Below are 21,874 nucleotides of genomic sequence, written 5' to 3' on the forward strand. Positions count from 1 at the left end.
CCATCAAGACTGGTAGACATTGATAGCCTTTTCCTCCATGAATTTGTCCAACCCCCTTTTGAAACTATCACTTGAAGCCATTATTGGTGGCCATCACTATGTCCTGTGGTAGCAAATTCTGTAGTTTAACTATGCGCTGCATGAAGAAGTACTTCCTTTAATCTGTCCTGAATCTCCCACCAATCAGCTTCATAGGATGACCCCGGGTTCTAGTATTTTGAGAGATAAAAATGTCTCCCTATCCACAATCTCCAGACCATGCATAATTTTGTAGACCTTACCTTCCTTTTTTCCAAGCTAAACAATCCCAGCAGTTGTAACCTTCTCTCATAGGGGAGATGCTCCAGCCCCTTAATCATTTTAGTTGCCCTTTTCTGCACTTCTTCCAGCTCTACAGTATCTTTTTTTAGGTGTGGTTGACCAGAAGGGTACACAGTATTCCAAGTGTGGTCACACCATAGATTTGTACAGGGGCAGTATGATATTGGCAGTTTTATTCTCAATCCATTTTCTAATTATGCCTAACATGGAGTTTGCCTTTTTTACAGCGACCACACACTGGATTGACATCTTCATTGAGCTGGCCACCACAACCCCAAGATCTCTGTCCTGATCCATCACTGCTAGCTCAGATCCCATCAGGCTATACTTGAAGTTGGGATTTTTTTGCCTCAACGTGCATCACTTAACACTTGCTTACATCGAATTGCATTTGCCACTTAGATGCCCATTCTCCCAGTTGGGAGAGCACCTTCTGGAGCTCTTCACTAGCTTTAACCACCTTAAATAATTTGGTGTCATCCACAAACATGGCCACTTCACTGCTCACTCCCAATTCCATATCATTTATGAACAGGTTGAAAAGCGTTTGTCCTAATACAGATCTCTGTGGGACCCCACTATTTACTTCCCTCCATTGGGAGAATTTACCATTTATTTCCTACTCTCTGCTTTCTCTTCTTTAGAGAGCAATCTTATGGCCGCTAGTCAGCGGCTAGACTGCCATAGGATACGTCGGTTTCCAGGATCCGACCTTCCCCCCCTCATGCGCTGCCTTGCAGGCAGCTCGGAACAGCCCCGCGCTCAGAAGAGGAGCACAGAGTGGCAAAAACAGGGCATTCCGGGGGGGCGTTCCAGGGTGGGGAAGACAGAAACGCCAGTATGACACATCCTGTGTGTCATCCAGCAACTGCCTCCCCCGCTCCGCCTTCCTGTTGCTAGACAGCCGAAATTGGCTGTCTAGCTGCAAATGCAGGGTGGCTGAAGCGCGGATGGGATGATCCCCTCCGCACTTCTCCTGCCCTGCATTGGATAGGTGGTCGCCTCTGAGTTCAGAGGTGGCTGCCTATCCCGATAGGATTGCGCCCTTAACTATTGGGGTGGTAAAAGGGTAGATTTTCCATCTATTTATGGATTACAGAGGATGACGTAACAGCTGCAGTTACCATGCCATTGGGCAGCATACTGGTGCTCTTTGAGTGCAGTTAAACATACTTACCTGCAAGAAAATACCACTGAAATCAATAGGACTAACTTCTAAGGACATATGGTTGGTGTTCTGGAGGCTGAAATCATACTACAGTGCACATGAAACATACATGCAATAATCCTCTTCATGCATTAAATCAGGTGAAGTGACTCCATATGCACAAGGGGTTGCAGGGCAGCATCCGAAGTCATGGTTCTCTCCTGAATTGTACTTGTATGATATACATGTTTGCAAGTATCTGTTGCATATACTTATACTACATGTACAGTTTTAAGTGTAAGCTTAAAATAGTGTTTTCTTGGACAAAAATACTTTAAGTATTTTAATGGAAATAAGCATGTTGCACATACGCTATTTGCATGTGTGATGGAGAGCACCCCTGTAGCAGACTTTGAAGAGACTGGTCACTCTTTAGTTTGCCATGAGATACGAGATTCCACAACTGTTCGTTATGATACAAGTATAAGATACAAAATAAGTGATATTTCCTTTAGTCTAACTCCTGTTGTCGTAGATAGTACAGAAATATTCAGTACAAAAAACTCTTCATCAGATAGAATGGAATGGAAAGCAGCTCACTTTGTTATATGTAGAGCAAATCACCTAATGGATTGGACAATGCATACATCCATGCTGGAGTATCAAATGCAGGGGTGAGTAGGCCACTTCAGAAATGTTGCGCTCCAGGGAAGGCAATATTGATGGGTCTTCTTTTCTCATCCTCCCACCACCATCCTGTCCCACAATAATCTTACTATCCTTACTTCCCCTTCTTGATTACTTCTGCTGAGGGAGTCTGCTCATCTCTGCTTCAGGTTCCTTACCATTTGAAGTATGATCAGGGATCATACTCATGTAAAATAAATTGAAAATTCAGTAGCTTGAGATCTATTAAGAACGAAATAGACTGAATCTCTATAATATAGCATTGGTGGGGGCAGCACTCCCTCCTGCTCTTGCTCAGAAGTAGAATTAAAAAATCACAACTGTACCCAACAGGAATATCTTCAAGCCCACACATCCCCTTTCCAACCTAAATTTGGTCTTAGCTGCTGTTGTAACTCAATGTAAATCTGGTCTTGGCTGCTGTTCTAACTCAAACCCAGAGGCTACTCAACAGCCTGAAGTCTCCAATGCTGACCATCCCATACACAGCAGGCACTACATGTACTATTTGACAGCAGGGCTTTGCATTTTGTTCTTCAAAGCACACCATTAAAAAAAAAAAATCTGAGGACTCATTAGAAATATGATCCCAAGGCTGAAATCTAAAGAGCTACTTTAGGTGCTACTGGTGAATCTAAAGTGGAGGTGGGAACCTGTGGCCCTCCAGATGTTGTGGACTAGAACACCCATCATCCTTGACCATTGGCTATGCTGGTTAGGGCTGATTGGAGTTGGAGACAAACATCTAGAGGGCCACAGGCGCCCAGTGAGATTTGATTTTTCTGTTTCTTTGAACAGTAGTGTCTCATGCTGCATAATCTGCATTTGAATATCCCCTAAAGGTCAAAAGTGACCTTGACATGTGACATAGTGGGCTGCTGTTTAAAAAGTACAAATCTAATGCTCCCTTGGATCTGTGGAACTAGTTGTGCAGTCCTGTAGATCCTGGGCCAAGAAAATACCTTGAGTGTTTAAAATGGATGTCAAATTACATAACCACCACCAAGTGAAGGAAGAAACACTTCTTAACATTTACTTCACTAGAACCACAGCTAGGTACTGCTACAGCTTCAACGATTTTCACTGGTAAGCACCTGGAGTTCCTGCTGAAGCTAATGGAAGCTGGGAAGCTCATTATCATAATTCACTTAAAAACTTAAAATATAGTTGCACAAAAGAAAACCATTTTATTAAACATTTACATAAAATTCTAGTCAACTTAGTACAATAAAGCATGAATATGCTTAAATTATCAACGTAAGTTTTCTTCATATGGCCACCGTAGGAAAAAGGTTTTAAATACAAGTGCCCTACCCGCCCCCTGCTGCCCAAAATAAAGAACAGGAAACTAATCTTGCTCTAAGCCATAAATACAGACATGAGGTTAGATCAACAGTGTCCCTTTCCTAAACAGAAGGGACGGAAATTTGGGGGATGCTCCTGCTGGAGGAAATGTGAGGGGGTAGGCAATTTTCACTGATCCCCACTGCAACCCCCATATCACATCCCAACATTGTTCGAAGAGGTCCACCAACACTCCAGAACAGCCGGGGGGGGGGGGGGATCAGCGAAAATCATTTCCCCTTCTTCCTCCAGCTGGAGAATCCACAAGCAGAGTTATGTTCATGGGGACTCTAGAGCCAACCCAAGATTTGTTAAACCATGAAATAGCACATTTTCTACAGATGTGGTACGATAGATTGCAAGAACTTCTAGTGGAAGAAGAGTTCTCTCTCCGATTATCCTCTCATGTATTTTCATGCTCCAACATCAGAGGTGGTTGCTCTGTATCTATAGGAATATAGCTTGTTGTCGGCTCCACCACTTAACAGCAACTACAGCGTGGGCAAGAAAAATATAATGATAATGAGACACTACTAGTTTTTTCCCATTCTAAAGAAAGTAAAATTCTAAACAGAAAAACATAATTCCTCCTCAAACTATGTATAAATAATAGTATAACAAGCTCCCAAATAATGGAAGTCCACCATAGCTATGATTTTTGGCAATCCTCAACAATCTGGGGGAAAAAAAATGTAATGTCAACATTTCCCCCAATATAGAAAAAAAAAAATCAACTAGGAATGGAGATAGTGAAAAAGATTCTCTCTGCATGTCTACATGATTGTTTCACCAAAACAAGACCTCCAAAGCTGTTACTCATGCAGAGATGGAACAAGGATAGAACAGATCTCACAATTAACATACTGCCTGAAAATTTCTACTCCCATGCCGCAAAAGAAATGACACTATACGTATCAAGATTTGCCACTGCTTGGCCACTTTCTACTGCTTGCTCATGCCATCTCAAGTTCAATTTTGAACCTTTTGTATCTCTAATGTTAGACTGCAGAGACTTCATGATGCCAAAGGGCAATAAATATTTTTGCAAAATCATTTCTTCCCAGAAACAGTTTTATACTTGTCATAATTTGCAGCTTTGCTGTTCTGCTCTGCATTAAAAAGTAGTACATATACGTTCACTAAATTTACATTTAGTAGAGGACTATTTTATCTGGTGCAGAGTTAAACATCAGAATTTCTGTCATTTTCCACCTACTCCACCTATTCCTGAAGAGAAAGTTCTTACCCCAGCTTCTGTCCATTCCACACAGAAAACCTTATCTTCATGAGCAGCCAAGTCATAGAGAGGGGCTTTGCAACTAAGGAGACACAGATATTGGAGTCATCCTGCTCATATTGTACGAAAATAAAACCACCCTGATGCCAAATTGTTCAGAAAGCACTTGTTGGCTGATTTCAGCAAACTTCCCCTCCAGTTCCCTTTCCCTTGTCATCTTTTTAAAAAATCGTTAAGTCCACAGGGACATGTGGTCTTACTTTTTAAATTTGTACATCACCTACTATGTAAGAGCTTTAATAAGTAAAGATTTAAAAAATCATTCTGTGATCTGATCATAAGAACAAGGGATTGTATTGCTTTCTGCTCCGATGGTACAGAATGCCTCATAGAATGGAATTTGGGGTCACATTTGCAAAGGGCAATCTCCCTAGGTATTCCAAAAACCTAAGGGGGCATATGCAGAATACTAACAGTAGCAACTACCACCCAAAATTTAAGTTTACCTCCTTGTGTCCCAGAGTTTGACAAAGTTGTCTAAAGAACCCGAGATAAGCTGTTGTTCATGTGTGGGTGACCACTTCACTGATGTCACCCAGCCAGTATGCGAGGTAAGAGAAAGTAATACCAAAGAACCATCTGAAAACAAGACAGACAAGATTCACAAGCCACAACTGACAATGGGTCACATATGCCATTTATAAAGTTTACAAGCATATGCCAGGGTCAAGATAAGTGCACGCTGGATGCAGAAACTAGTTGTGGCCAATGTTTTTAGCTAATATGCCACAAATCAAGTTTAAAGTAGGAACTATTGCCACTCCATTACACACTCCAGTATGTACATCCCCCTTTTCTTGTGGTTTTGATTCTAGTTTACCAAGGTGGGAGGTAGGAGGTAAGCAGGAGCACAGTACTAACTCTGTGGTATAGCAGATCTGCCCCCTCCTTTTCAGGTATGCCATAAGTCACTGTTGCCTGTGGCATCCATGCCACAGTTAGACCACTCATGAGATAAAACATTCAGTAAAATCCAGCATAAGCCCTTAGAGTAGACCCAATGAAACGAATGAGACATAAGTTAGGCATGACTAATTTCAGTCCCATTCATTTCACTGGGTCTACTCAGTAGGGCCAATGTTGGATTTTACCCATTGGGTTTCTTTTAAAAAATCAAAATGGCATGATTCTTAAAAACAAAGAAGCAAAGATGTAAACAGTAAAAACAGGACATCTGCAAACTAGCAGTAGGAACATTGGAAGCTGCCTTACACCAGGTCAGACTGTTTGTCCATCTATCTGACTGGCAGTGCCCTTCCAGGGTCTCAGGCAGGGGCCTGCTACCTGATGCTTCTAACTTGAGATGCCACAGATTGGATCTGGATGTGCTCTACCACCAAGCTATCATTCCTGTATGCAGTTTTTCAGGAATTTTTCAGGCAGGGAACGTGAGCAGTTTCTATGTGCTTTTCTGCTACTTTAGGTAATAACCGCTGCAGGGAGAAGTGAGGAATTTCTGCAGCTCTTCCCAGCCCCACAGGGCTCTTTATATTGACCTGGCTGCGAAGTATTTCTGGCTGGGAAGTCTTACCAGAGAACCTGTTCCGAAGCGTGCATGCACAGCTCAGCAAAGTGCATGAAATTAAAAGTGAAACTGCCAAGCAACATGTGTGTGTGGCATTTATGAAATTATCTCATGAACACATATTCACTTTTACTCACCTTTGGTCCGAGGATCCCATAACCTAATGTGCCTGTCAGTGCTTCCAGAGGCTAGACGCCGACACAGTGGTGAATAGGATATAGAGTTAAATACTTTGTTTCCAGTCTAATATAAGAATAAAGGAGTATTAAGTAACAAACTGTTCTTTAGGTTTTACACAAATGCTCTGTTGAAATGAACAAATAATTGGAGAATATGGATTTGGGATTGCAAACCCACTCACCAAAGTTGATTTGAGGCCTCCTGTTTCAACATCCCACATCTTAATTGTGTGGTCCCATGAAGCACTGCATATTTCATCTGTATCTGACCAAAGTACAGAAGAGACAGATTCTGTATGGCCAGAGAAGGTTGCAATAGGAGTCTAAATGTGAAAAATAAAGATTAGGATATATGGTTATTGGAAATATTTCCCTATATTTCCCACATTCAGTAGGACTTCTTTCCAATTAAATCTACATGGCACTGGGATACAAGTTTCAGGTACTTTCCCCTTTTATCTCCATTAGTTCCAGGGCTGAATGGACCCTCAGCAGGGTGCAGTCTGGTAGACCCCAAGGGCTGCTATCTTTGTTTTCCTAAAATTCAAGGCCCCATGTAGCAGCCCCAATATTTTCTTACCCACAATGTGCCAGAATAGAACTTCTGGGGCAATGCATTTTGGGAAAACTAAGATGGCACCTGCAACTGCAGCCACCAGGGCCCTGCAGTGGAGGTCCCAGTAGGATCACCATTAGTGATGAACCCTGGCAGCTGCCAAGCATGCCAAGTAGTCATGCCAGGCTTGATTCCCATTTGTCCTAAGGAAATATTATACAATCCAGCTTCATCTTACTCTTGTTAGTCCCAACTGCTCAGTTTTCTGCTTTTTCCTTGGTCTATTTGCTGCATCCTCCATTTCATCCTCTTCATCTGCAGGCACTGAAATCAAAATACAGTGATTTCAACCATAATTCGCATCAGCCAGCCTCCCATTGCCATAAGAACTCCCCATTGGAGTTCTTACTGTAAAAGATTTAAGTCTAGCCAATTCTGGAGAAATCTATGATGCTGAAGTCACTCATTAGCTCTAATTTACACTCTGAAATGTTGAGGCCCAGGTATATTATTTGTACAAGTCTTTCCAATGATACTTGACACGTACTATATTAACCATTTCCACAGGAGCAAGTGTTTAGAATCTTGACTTCAGAAGAAACACAAAAGAAGTCTTCTCCAACCTCTGTCCCTCCAGATGCTTTAGACTACATCAGCCCCAATCAGTATGGCCAATGGTCAGGAAAAATTTAGTCCACATTATCTGAAGGGGACTCATGTTGGGGAAGGCTGCTCTAAAGGCAAGCGATTTCTCAGGTGGGCTTACAAGAGGCCATCTGGACATATAAATAGGTGGCTTTACAAATTACACTATCACTGACTGCAATCCATGAGTACAGTTATCTGAAAATTTAGTTTCCACTAAAGACAATGGGAATAACGTCCAACTAAGTCCAATGGGGCTTTCTCCCAGGTAAGTAGGTATAGGGCTGCAGCGTAAACGTATTTAGGATTGTGGTGTCAGCTTGCTCTACGTGGACCAGTTGCTTGAGATTTCTGTTGCACTTCAGTAGTTTTATTATGGCATAAGCTTTTGTGGACGTGAAGTGTTATCCTCAGTTGGCATATATCTACACACAGCTTGTAAACAGCAGTGCCAAGAGGCCATGAAGTGCAAGGAGCAGTAGTAGATCTGTTACATTTCTATGCAGAACCAAAATGTACAGAACGTAAGAACAGAGTCACCCATTCACAACAGCAATCAGTGGTAATAAATTAGCATAGAAAAAAAATAATAGTACTATCATCTGGATGGTACCATTACTTGTTTTGAGGTCTACTTGTTGAAGAACGTGACTTTGAAGCCAGCAGCAGAGCATGCTAAAGGCTGAAATGGGCAGATGCTACTGAAAATGGCAACATCCAGAAACTAACAGGAGCACATTGGGCAGTGCCCAATGCTGCCCATCTGCGAGTGGGGCCCAGCTCTGCTTCCTTTCGTTATGTGAGCTCTGCCAGTCTGCCCCATTCCAGAAACGAGCACCTCCACTCAATTTGGGTTGCCCTGGGAAGGACTAAATCTCCATTCTGCAAGCGATGGATGCCGCTTGTGGAAGGGAACTGGCATGGCTGACAACTTGCAGGCAGTCTCCATTGGATAGTGCCCATTGTATCCTAGATATATAACACACAAACAAAGAGGCAAGACACTATGAAAGAAGTCAGTCAGTCAATTACAGCTGGCCTGTCTGGCTTAGACATTAGTTGAACCTAACCACCATTATGGTCAACCAAAGTATTTCTCCAAATATGCTGGGAAAGACTGAAAGCAAAAGGAGAAGGGGGCGGCAGAGGATGAGATGGCTAGATAGCATCACCGATGCAATGAATATGGACTTGAGCACGCTCTGGGAGAGAGCGCCGGACAGGAAGGCCTGGCATGCTATGGTCCATGGGGTCACGAAGAGTCGGACACAACTTAACGACTGAACAACAACTATATAGTTAGGAATCTAGAATTTTGCACCAACACACCACAGTTTGGATGTGGTTACTAAAGTGTGTGCATTTGCATGTAGCTTTAAACTGCAATGTTTGAGGTGGTTGTTATTTTGCAAAATGTGGTTCAAGTTCATGAAAAGAAGAGTGCATGCGTGCACACATGTGCAATAAATGTGCTGAGTTATAGATGGAGAGGCTGTAGGTCACAGGATGAAAATTTAAAAAGAAACCTTAAGGTTAAATATTTATCTTACCCGCAGACCAGATCTTCAGCATCTTATCCCAGGATCCACTGCAAAACTAAAAACAAAGACAAATGCACACTTTTCAACAAAATGTTTACACTCCTAGTTAGCACTTGTGAAGGGCGAGCTTCACCAAACTCAATTCAGAACAAGGTCAACTCAAAGGAGTTACTCTAGCTTGATTTGACTCTAACCCAAACTAGCTTGCTTAAGCTCAAGCATGATTTGAACTGGACCAAGGGGAGCTCCCCACCACCACCTGTGGGTATGCTGCTAAAATACTGTTTTAAAATGCTGTTTTAATGTTTTAATATAATTTTAATTGTATTGTTGTTTAATTTATATTAACTTTTGTATATTTTCATATGTTTTAATTGAATATTTTTAATTTTTGTAAGCCGCCTTGTGTCCCAGTACTGGGAAAAAGGTGTGGTATAAATATAACAACAACAGCTCTCCCTGCTTTCCAAACCTGTCCTTGTGAGATTGCCACAGCGGTGGAGACTTCAGGCTTAAAGACTGGATGAGCCCAAGTAAGCTATAGGTGCATTTATTCTCCCTGGGTAGCACAGAAATGTAGTTCCTAATCCCTGGTGTCACTGGATGGTCATAGAACATGTGCAGAATGGTCCAGGGCTAAATTTGGGAAGGAGGAGCTAGCAATGGCGGGGGAGTGGCACAAAGTTGAGCTCATTACGTATCAGGCTCCAACCTTGGAGGGCTCCTCCATAACTGTCAGGAGGGCAAGTTCACTAATCCAAGTCTCCCAGTTACAAGACTTAGTGGCATCACTGAAGAATAATAACGCTTTGGCAATCAACACATGACAGGAGGCCACCCCCATGTAATCTCCTTTGAGTTCCATAATGGAAGAAAGATGGACTTTAAATGAATAAAATAAATACGGAGTTCTCAAACTCTTTTCAATAAGTTTGATAAACTCCTAAAGATCTACTTTTTAGTAAAACCTTAGGGCCCAATCCAAAGCTGCAATCACAAATACATATGACCAGGGAGGACCAACAGGAGCTATGGTGAAATATGTTCCAGAATGCAATTCAACAAAAACACACAAGATTCAAGAAACCTTACAGAACTACAATTAATCAATTTATACAGTCATGTGAAAAAGTACACCCTCTTTGAGGTCTATGGTTTTACGTATCAGGACATAATAAAAATCATCTGGTCCTTAACAATTGTTGCTGCCCATCAATCTGGGAAGGGCATTATTATTACATTATTTCTGTAAAATAAATAATGACACAGTGTAATATGTCATGCGTTGTTGTTCATCTGAGGTTGTATTTACCTAATTTTAAGACCTGCTAAGGACCAGATGATTTTTATTACGTCCTGATACGTAAAACCATATAACTCAAAAGAGGGTGTACTTTCTTTTTCACATGACTGTATAATATAAACAGAAGGGAGCTTATAATAGTTTAAAGACATGTATATAAACAAATAGGGCACAATCAATTATGCACACCAAATTACAGAGGAAGTCAGTAGTTCCAATGCATGTACCTTGTATCAAACATATCAGTCTCATAAAATATATCAGTCAACAGAACCCTGGTGTATTACCGTTTCAACTATGAATAGTCTTCCCCAGGAACTCTTCCAGAAAGAATCTTTCTCAGGGCTTGGCAGCTTTAACAAATGCTCAACAAAAATTTTGCCCACAGACTTACTTGGAAAAAAGGGGTGGAGGAACAGCCTTCCCCAACCTGGTCCCCTCCAGATTTTTTAGTCTACAACTCCCAGCATTCCTGAACACTGGCCATGTTGGCTGGAGCCGATGGGAATTGAAGTCCAAAACACCTGGAGGGCACCAGGCTGGGGAAGGCTGTTCCATGCTGTGGTCGCACATCTCCATTTTATCTAATGCAGTGGAACCAGAGTCAACTGCAGAGCCAACACAGGTCATAAAGTCACCATGTCATGGTGAAGTGATGTTTTGATTTCAACGTTCAAGAATTGTAGCCGAGCTTTTTATGCTTTACGGCAACACTTCTCCTGCCTGACACTTTTCGCGAGTGAGGTGTTGGTGCAGAAGTCCTGGGACTTACTTTAGTTCTTGAGCCATCCACAGCGACAGATTCTACGCTTCCTGCATGTCCTTTACAGCAGTGAAGGGCCTTCACTTTGTTCTTTTCGACATTCCATTCCCACAGCAGGACAGTCTGGTCCATAGAAGCACTAAGCAACAGGCATGACAAACTGTCTAAAGGATACAGGCAGAGTACATAGGTTCATTCATTTCATTTCTATACCGACAAAGCTCTCTGGGCGGTTCCCAAAAATTAAAATAGAACATGATAAAAGCGTAATATGAAATCTTTAACATACAAATATTTAAAACGGTTCGAAACGGCTACAAATAATTAACAATAAAATACCAGGACCTGATAAAACAACTGACATTAAAAGCCCCATCATATGCCATCAAACGCCTGGGAGGAAGTTTTAACCTGACGCCGAAAAGATGACAATGTTGGTATCAGGCAGGTCTCCATGGGGAGAGCGTTCCACAATCAGGTGGCTACCACCAAGAAGGCCCTCCACCCTGTTGCCATCCTCTGATGGCCTCCGATGTTCAATGTTGAGTGCAGTATGGAAAGACAACGCCTCCACCATGGAGTCTTTTCTATTCATGGAGGATCCCCAGTGAGACCTCGGGACCAGTACTATACACAGAGCCCCTTGTACTCACAGCTGAACAGGACTAACATAACCCAGAGAAGTGCACATGGGACTTGGATCCTGAAAGCGTTATTTACAATGAAAAGTGCTACATGAAATGGTAACAACTGTAAAGAAGGGATTTCAAAGAAGATTGAAAGACTAGATTTGTTTAACAACTTTCAGAGACGTCACCATGTTGCAACGAACACAGCAGAATCTTTTACTACCTTAAAGCAGGGATGCAGAAGCTCAGGCCCAGGGGCCAAATCCAGCCCAGTGGTGGTCCTGATGTAACCCTCTGGAGTTCTCCAAATGGCCACATCCCTTCCACTGGCCCCACCCCCTTTCCACCAACCACTGATCACTTGGTGTTTTCCTGGCTTTGGTGCAGTTTTCCCCCCATTCTAAACAGTTGAAATGCTTCTCCTAAATCTTAATTACTGACAGTAAGGGTGCAACCTCACGTGGATTGCCAGCAGCCTCCAAACTCAGAGGCTGACAAGTATCCAGTGCAGGGCAGGAGGACAGCAGAGGCAATCTTCGCCTCTGCGCTCCAGCTACCCTGCATTTCTGCTAGACGGGCAGTTTTGCCCATCTAGCCGCAGTGCCTCAGAGGGGAGGGAAGGAGGCTGAGGCGGCCATAGGATACATCATATTGCAGCCGCCCCAGTCTCCTCCCCTCCCCTGGGAACACCTGTTTTCCCCATCTCTGTGCTCCATTTTCCGAGCATAGAGAGGTAGCTATGCCAGCTATGAGGGGAAGGGGAATGGGGAGGGGGAGGGGGGTGTAATTTCCTGTTTCTGAGGCCAGAGCCCTGTCTCCAACCTCGGAGCCAGGAAAACGAACTATCCTATGCTGTCGGGGGGGGGGGGTGCGCATAGGAGCGCTCCCTAAGAGGTTTTAGCTAAAATATGCTTATTTTTAAAAATATTCTGGCTACACCCCTTTTGCCTTCAGCTCCACCCACTACTGGAACACAGCCCCCCAAGAGCTTCTCCAAAATAGAATTCAGCACTCAGGCGGAAGCAGGTTCTGCACCCCTGCCTTAAAGACTTAGACATTTACTGAAGACTAATAATAGATGTGCTATTCTGTAGAGTGCTACAAGACGGTTTGTTAGGGTTCTATTTAACTGAACAATTCAGGCTGGCAAGCTTTCTGGGGAAGTGATTTAGCCTGAGACACAAACAAAGTGAAATCTACTGACCTTTTTTTATCCAGGCCACATCTTTCACCACATCGACATGCCCAGCAAGCGTCATTATGGGTTTGCCTTCCACTGACCAGATCCGAGACGTCTGATCATAGGAGCCGGTCAAGATCCTATGGAATTCAGAAGCAAAAAACCTCTTGGCAGTTGCCCATAGCACTTCATAAGAGAGCTTTCCCTCTAGGAATGTAGGGCATACTTATTTAACTGAGCATTTCAAACACTATGCAAATCATATTTTTGAGAATGGAATGACCAGACACTGGGATGGATCCAGGTTTTTTTTCTCGCTGAGAGGAGCATCCCCGACTGGAGTTCTGCTTAAATGCTACCACCAGCAGGGAGAGAGAGAGGAGGTCATTTCTGCCGATTCCCCCCTTCCCTTGCAGTCCCCAGCACCACCTCTCCCACTGTTCTAGAGGGCCCCTCCAAACTCTCCAGAGCAAATTATCTTCAGGGGAAGGGAGAATCAGTGAAGATCGCCTCATTCCCGAATAGGCCAGTGAAAAGCTCCGCTGGATCAAAAGCCTCTCAATGTGGGAGGCTTTTGCTGGATCCAACTAATTATTGCTGGTGAAGAATCCTTTCCCAGCAAGACAACTGGGTTATAAATACCGCACATTGTTTAAAGCGGCTAAATCTAAATGGGAATACAACCATCCACTCTCCAGGTGGCCACCATGTTAAGGTCCTTTCCTAAGGTTCATAAATCTTCTGCCATTATGGGAAGTTCAGAGTTCGTAATTTTGCGGAAAAATCAAGGAAAGCTAAAAGCTAGCCCACACTCAACCCACCCCAGCACCGATTCTTCCATCTACCTACTGCAGCTTCACAGACTGAGATATTTCAGGAGTAAATTCAGGAGGAAATGGGAGGAACATATCCCTTCCTTATAATTTAGGGACTCTTTATTTAAGAGATTTATAAGCCCCTTACCATGGGCTGGATCCAGACTTAGGCAAGTGCAACAGGACTGATGGAAGTGGATTTCTGCACCCACCACTCCCCATACAGCCCCTCCAACACCCTAAAAGTGCTACACAGAGGGTGAGGGGACCGTGCTGAATGAGGTGAGCTGTGGTGAGGGGGGACCCTAGAATATCAATCGAAGGCACCTTCTTCGAGCGGAACCCTTCTGTCTACAGAAGGCATATCCTGGATCCAACCCTGTATTTTCTCAAGTGGAATACAAAATATAATAAAATCAGTTTAAACATATATTAAAAACAACAATGAACAAAAAACAATAAAATCATGTTCCATTTCATTGTAGCCAGCAACTCTGTCTAAAAAAATAGAGCCACTAAGAGCAACATACAAACCTAACCTACCCCCTCAATTGAAAGCCGTCTGAAATAAGGTCTGCCTAAAAGAAAACTGAGAGGGAACTCATGATAACGTAGGCTGGTCCTAAATTAAAAGGCAAAGTTTCTCATATTCTATCATCACTTTCAAGGCCTCAGCTTCCATGTCTTCCATTGCAGCTTTAGCTTTGAAAAACTCTTCCTCTCCCTGTTTGTACACACCACTGAACTTCTCCGGCACATACTGCACATTCAAAATGGAGCCAATGCAAAAGGTAGCTGTTGCTTCTGTTAAGTTTGCCAGCATCAGCATAGGAAAAAGCCCCAAGGAATCCGATCTGGCCTGCTTGAAACCTTGATTTGGGGAAGGAGGAAAGACCATAGGGGAGCCAACATTGCTTTAGAGTGTCTTGCTGCCCATGTTTTAGTACAGTCAAGATATTCTTTTTACTTTAAAAGAAGATTAAAATCTTGTTTGCAGGGGGGTCACGGCAACATTAATAATTCTCATAAAAATGAATATTGTTAGAATGAATCCTGTATTAATATATTTAAAAGAAAGAGGGGCAAAGTGGGGCAGGGGGGAGAGTGGATAAACTGTAACTAGGTCTTCAAAATGGGGAATCTGGTAAAATAGGAAGCAACCATATAGATACAGAGAGATAGTAAGTTACCCCCAAAGGGGGAAATTTATCCCAATTTAATAGGCATCTCTCACCATTCTTCTGCAGCTTCAATAGAACTGATCCAGTCATCATGTAGCATGCATTCTTCAGGCTGAGGTGCTGTGTACTTCTCTACATACTCTATTTCTACTACATCTTCCTATGTGTGCGCAAAAAAATCAAGAAAATAGTCAACTGCTGTGAAGTATAAAATAAACATTTCCTCTGTAGCAGAATATCCTTGGTTCATTTGTGCAAGACTAGCAGAGAAAGATTAAGATACAATTGTATATACTTACCTGGTAGTAAGTTCTATTGAACTCAGCGGGCTGGTTTGGGCACCACAGCAGTAATTCCTCGACTGTTTAACCCAGGAATCATGGACACAAGTGGAGTGTGCAATCCATGCACTTGTCATTTCTACTCCTGTGTCGTTTCATTATGTGTGAACCCGAAACTCTGCGTTGTTTCTGGGTTAAACAACCCAAAGTTAACCCAACATTTGTCCATGGTTTGTTGATGAGTTAATCCTGGGTGGTTTAACCCATAAACAACGCAGGTTTCTGGGTTGGCTCATTCCTGGGTTGCTCATTAAAAGCGGAAACAACAAACACATGGCATGTGCGCTCTGCTCGTCCCTGTAATTTTTGGGTTAAACAACCCAGGAATGGCTACTGTGCTGTGAGAACCAGATAAATGGGGCTTACGTCCTGGTAAGTATGTATGGGATTGCACTGAAACTGTACAAGCCAATGCCCACACTCTGTTGGCTCTACTGAGCTACACTGGCAATCCTGAACGGAGTACGTTCCACTGTGAAAACTGCTAAAAAAAAGAGATTCCTATAGCCCTGTACAGCCCCTGCTAGACAAAAACATGGGTAAGGTAAGATCAAGGAAACAGCAGACTGTTTTTCAAAACTCCGACAGAGACCTGCTTGAGTTCTTTTTATATGAATGTATGATTTTTATGATTTGTGCACTGCTTTGAGCTCAGGGAAAATGACTTCTAAAAGCTAAAACTAAAATAAGAGAATCCCAGAGCTCAAATTGTGAGGGATTGGACAGCTGATCCAGTACAATGAAGGAGAGCCTTGTCACCAATATAAGTGGATAGTGGTTGACCCTACAGCCCTTTCTGTGACATTTATTCATAATCAAGTGCCTACACTCCACAATATACATTTTTAGAGATTAGAAATAAAGTACATGCTTGCCCAAGTTAAGAAAAAGGGTTAGACTGGAAGCAAGTCCCACTGAGTTCAGTGGGGCTTACTTCCAAGTAAACATGTTAAGGATTCAGCTGTAACAGTATTCCACCCCACTACTCCAATTCATATATTAGAAACACTACCTTAAAGAAATAACACTAATTGCAGGGGGAAAAACCCTTACCCAAATGACTTACTGTTGAGATATTTTCCATTTCCATGTGTTTGACCAGAGACATACGCAAGAACTGTCCCTTGACAAGGAAGTCAAATTCCACATATTTGTGGCCCTCTGGAGACAAATCACAAATGACAGATTGTATAATTTAAGTTATGCAATCAGAAGTGACAATTTATATTTGAGCAGACTTAGAAGTATGTCTAAAATGTAGACTCTCTCCAGTTACTGTACAAACATACAATACGTTTGATATTATCGAACTTTAACGGAGGACAAAACTTCATCAAGAAAAACAAAAAGCACTGGAGAAAGAGTAGTCCTCAAGTTTTTATTAGCAGATAAGATTCATGTTTACTGCCCAAACCAGAAGTAGGCAACCTGATGCCCTCCAGATGTTTGGGCTACAAGTGCCACATGGCCATTGCTCATCCTGGTCTGGGATGATGGGAGTTGTAGTCCAAAGCATCTGGAAGGTATTACCCCTATCCCCAAACCGTCAGTAATATCACTGACACAGATCACATATTCAGCACACAGATCACATATTCAGCACACAGATCACATATTCAGCATGTTGGACCCAATGGCATCTTGGTTTTTTTCAAGTGTATAATTCTTTGGACCTTTTCCCACAATACAGTTTCTCTGGGCATGCAATCATGCAGACAAACATGAGTCCAGGCCAATCATCAAGAAGGCTGGAAATGATTTGCTACTATTGTGGCAGATGAAAAATAATCACAGAAGTTGCTGCTGGCCCAGAGGTTAGCCAAAGAATACACTGACTAGGTTTCCACGATTCCACAGCCTACTGTGGCCTATTTAAGTTATGGTGGGTTGTGGTGTGTGCCGGCCGGCCTTTTGACTATTCAAGCCATGGCAGGTGGTCACCATGGCTTATTGTGTCATGCAAGCCCAGTGGGGGTGGCTTATGCGACAGTTAAACAACCCTTGCATAACCCTAAACCATTCCATAGTGGCTTATTCTGATCATGTGACCCCGCCCATAGTGTGAACTGACTCTACGACACAACAGGAACAGAATCAGCCACTAAAGCCTGCTCTCCTTTGAGGCAGATACAAGTTTAACTACAACAGCAGTAATGACAGCCATTATGATGAAATGGACTACACTAGATTTGGAAAGGGAGACCTGGGCTCAAATCACTGCTCGTGAAGCTCACTGGGTGGCCTTGGTCAAGTCACTATTTCTCACCCATATTTCACAAAGTTGTTGTGAGCATAACACCATAGACCAGCTTTCCCCAACCTGATGCCCTCAAGATGTGTTGAACTACAACTCCCAGCACCCCCAGCCAGCATGGGTGCAATGCTGCTATACACAGTCCTGAGCTTGTGGAATGATGCATGGGGTAAAGTTGTGATCAACTTATTTTTTAAAAAGAAATCTACAATGACCCAGTGCACAAATTGTTCACTCCAGTCTGCTTGGCTAAATAAGGCACAGAAGTTGAATTTATACTGAATATGCTGACATCGATAGTATCAGGGGCTTAATAGTCAACATTAGTTAAAACTTAACTTAAAATTATTTAAGTTTGCATTACTGCAAATCGATTCCTTATATGTATCTAGTGCCTGCTTCTATAGACTCCTAAGAGAACTAAAATCAAAACAATGATAAGAGGAAGGGACAGAGCTTTTAAAGCCACATCCCCGAAACACAGACATACCATTTTTAGTTTCCAGCAATTTGTTGATAATATTAGTAAGATCAGCAACTTCAGAAGCAGCTGGGACAGAGAAAGGAACATTGTCTACTATGTATCTATGGAGAGAAAATGAACACATATTTAGAAACAGATGAAATCTCAATCTTTCAGCACTGTCTCACTGAAGTGAGCAGATCTACTCAATTAAGCCAGTACTAAACAGCATGAATGTAATAGGTGGTATATAAATGTTTTCAATAAAATAAAAATGTCAGGTATGTTTAACAATTTCAGTTTCCAAAAGACAGTTGATACATCTAACAGTTTATATTGTAAAAGTCTGATATTATAATGGGAGCAAGTTTCAAACGTCCATCTATATCCCACTGTTGACATCAGGAACACCAAAAAAATCATTATCTCAGCCTCAAATCCCTATGCATATAGTGCCAGCCTACCTCACAGGGCAGTGCTGTGGCTTGCCTGATAATTACAGAAAAAACAGAGTATCAAGTAACAGACAACAGACAATACTATCAGACAACTCATAGTTACAGACAAATCAAGAGTATCAAATAACAAACAAGGTTTATATACATGATTAACAACACAATTCTCTCAAGTCTACTCTGAAGTAAGCCTCACTGTGTTCAATGGGCAAATCTGTAAAGGATTTCAGGTGAAGCCTAGAATTTTATGTACATTTATCACAAAGTAAGGACCACTGAATATAGCGGGACTTACTGCTGGATAAACATGCATAGGCCTGTGTTATAGATAGTAGAAATGGTACAGCAATTGTACAATTTTTTCTTTGTACATTGATTTCAATGGATGTAGGCACACTTACCTCTATGTAGGATTCTGGTAACTGTCTAAGTCAAAGGGCAATGTCTAAACAGGCACAATCCTATGCATGTTTAGACAGAAAAAATTCCTACAACTCCCAGAATGGCTAGAGGGATGCTGGGAGTTATAGGACTTTTTTCTGTCTAAACATACATAGGATTGTGCCCTAAAATGATCAAGGGGCTGGAGCAGCTCCCTTATGAGGAAAGGTTATGACATCAGGGACTGTTTCACTTAGGAAAAAGGGCAAGTAAGGGGGGATATGATAGAGGTATACAAAATTATGTATTGTGTGGAGAAAGTGGATAGGAAGGCATTCTTCACACAGTGCATAAACTGTGCAATTCACGATTACAAGATGTAGTGATGGCCACGAATTTGGATGGCTTTAAAAACAGATTAGACAAATTCTTGGAGGATAAGGCTATCAGCAGCTACTAGTCCTGATGGCTATATGCTACCTCCAGTACCAGAGGCAGTGTGACTATGTACACCAGTTGCTGGGGAACACTACGGTGTGTGTGCTATTGCCCTCATGTCTTACTTGTGGGTTTCCCACAGGCAGCTGTTTGGCCACTGTGTGAATAGAATGCTAGACTAGATGGATCTTTGGTCTGATCTACCATGTTGTTCTTATGTTCTTAAGTGATGTTCATAGGCTATTTACAAGGTCATCAGCACCAAAGAGGCCTTCACAGCCACCAGCTCCCCAGCTAAGTTAAACGTCTCTCTGCAGTCAATGTTTACAGAATTAGCTGCCTGCCCAAAAAATGAATGATCTTAGCTCCAATATATAACTTAGGGTGCAATCCTATGCAAGTTTAGACAGAAAAAAGGCATACAACTCCCAGAATTCCCAATGGATGGCTAGGAAATTCTGGGAGTTGTAGGAATTTTTTTCTGTCTAAACTTGCAAAGGATTGCACCCTTACTATACATAAATTATATTGCTCCTCACAAGATGCTTTTTCTGGCTATACCATCCAAATTAAACCCGGTACCACCATTACTGTCCCAGCCAGGATAATCTTAACAGCCTTAGGAAAAACAACAGAGTCCTGTGGCACATTAAAGACACGTGGCATACGTTTCCGTGGACTAAAGCCCACTTTATCATATGGACGGTTGCCATAAGTTGGCAAAGATACAAACTAAAGAGAACAAGAACATTAAGACCAAAAGGTCATAAAATCTAAGAGACAGCAGTAGCTTGCAGAGCCCATACGCATTCAGGATAATAACTGCGACCCGTTCACAGCAGCAGCTCTTGAGGGTTACGTTATCCAGCTATAACCGATAACTGTGGTGTGAAAGAAAGTCCAGATTCGAATTAAGGCCGAATTCAGCAGAATCGACTTTATTTCATGCTCTCCCAATAAGCGGCACCTAAAATGTTGAGCACAGCTCCAGTTCCAGCCATGCCGTTCACCTCCTTCACTCATACCCGTCCTCACTTACTTAGTATCATCGGTGAAGAAGCGAGCCTGAAGCTGCGCCATGGCAGAGGCCCGGGCTGGTGATGCCGAATGGAGCAACCCCAGCGCCGGAAAAGACTCTCCAAAATCAGCACCGCCGGTCCCACGTGGCTGAGAGTCGCCCTCATCCTGTTTCCGTGAGGCCAATGGATAGCTCAGCGACTGATTAGTAAAGCCTGCTCTTAAAGGTAAAGAACCAGCTTTTATTTTTCTCTCCGCCGTCATTCATACGTGGGGGTTCCTAGTTATGCTTGGTTGCACCATGCACGAATAACCCTTCCCGCACCGTTGTTGTCGTTCAGTCGTGTCCGACTCTTCGTGACCCCATGGACCATAGCACGCCAGGCCTTCCTGTCCTGCGCTCTCTCCCGGAGTGTGCTCAAATTCATGTTCATTGCATCGGTGATGCTATCTAGCCATCTCATCCTCTGCCGTCCCCTTCTCCTTTTGCCTTCAGTCCTTCCCAGCATCAGGGTCTTTTCCAGAGTATAACACTGTTTTTCTGACTCGTACCTCTTTCTGAGGAAGTGGGTTCTAACGCGGGGAAACCAACGCTGCAAGAACACTCAGGGCCATTCTTGTGTATGCTTATTAGGAAATATTCGCCCACTCTCTCTTAATATATGGTCTTCATAGGGAAATTATTTGGGAGGAATTGTTACGACCCCTGTTGGACAGACTTGTACAGTTCTTGGAGCGCAACCCTATGCAATTCTACTCCGAGAAAGTCCCATTAAGTTCAATGTTGTTGTTGTTGTTCAGTCGTGTAAATACAGCCTAAGCCACTTACCAGGGATTAAGCTCCAACCCATTGAACTGAATATGAACTTGAGCACGCTCCGGGAGAGAGCGCAGGAGCGCAGGACCATGAGCGCAGGACCCATGGACCATAGCACGCCAGGCCTTCCTGTCCTGCGCTCTCTCCCGGAGCGTGCTCAAGTTCATATTCAGTTCAATGGGTTGGAGCTTAATCCCTGGTAAGTGGCTTAGGCTGTATTTACACGCTTACCTTGATTAGGAAGAAAGTAAAACAAGGATCCATGAAATCAAAAAGGGAACCTCGTGATTTCATATGATTTTTAAAGGGGACACCCACACAAACTATCTTCTTATCACAGAGCGCATCTGCCTCGACGGACTGAACCAGCAAAATCACGGATCCAGCAAAATCACGGATCCACGGATCATATGATTTTGACAGAGCAAATCCCCCAAACCACAAGCAAATCCCAGAGCACATCTGCCTCCATGGACTGAACCAGAAAAATCATGGATCCGCCACTCATGGGCGCCTCCACAGCGTAAAAATAGGGATCCGAGGCAGGGGTCCTCATGATTTTTACAAATCTGGGGTCGTAGCATATTCCAGTAAA

General features: G+C 42.8%; 1 protein-coding gene across 1 annotated transcript; it reads right to left on the minus strand.

Moving 5' to 3' along the window:
• Positions 1-2,294: 2,294 nt before the first annotated feature.
• WDR12 (WD repeat domain 12) lies at positions 2,295-20,574 on the minus strand. The gene is made up of 13 exons (XM_084818203.1): positions 20,485-20,574; positions 18,199-18,293; positions 16,521-16,615; positions 15,167-15,273; positions 13,142-13,257; positions 11,318-11,472; positions 9,252-9,297; positions 7,295-7,380; positions 6,683-6,823; positions 6,459-6,564; positions 5,243-5,375; positions 4,746-4,818; positions 2,295-3,990 (listed from the first exon to the last, which is right to left on the minus strand). Exons 1-13 carry the CDS (start codon positions 20,523-20,525, stop codon positions 3,913-3,915), a joined length of 1,272 nt encoding a protein of 423 aa, XP_084674329.1. The 5' UTR covers positions 20,526-20,574; the 3' UTR covers positions 2,295-3,912.
• Positions 20,575-21,874: the final 1,300 nt, after the last annotated feature.

This window comes from Heloderma suspectum, chromosome 1 (assembly GCF_057233095.1).
Source record: "Heloderma suspectum isolate Gila_16-S chromosome 1, 16-S_ref, whole genome shotgun sequence".
In the NCBI taxonomy this organism is placed as follows: Eukaryota; Metazoa; Chordata; class Lepidosauria; order Squamata; family Helodermatidae; genus Heloderma; species Heloderma suspectum.

Bases quoted from the DNA above. Each gene is read 5' to 3' on its own strand.
- WDR12 (XM_084818203.1), bottom strand. From the start codon at position 20,525: ATGGCGCAGCTTCAGGCTCGCTTCTTCACCGATGATACTAA. The intron at 15,274-16,520 runs GTAAGTCATTTG...GCGCACACATAG, and splicing joins AAATGGAAAATATCTCAACA to GAAGATGTAGTAGAAATAGA. The intron at 3,991-4,745 runs GTAAGAACTTTC...CCCACGCTGTAG, and splicing joins TGGAATGGACAGAAGCTGGG to TTGCTGTTAAGTGGTGGAGC.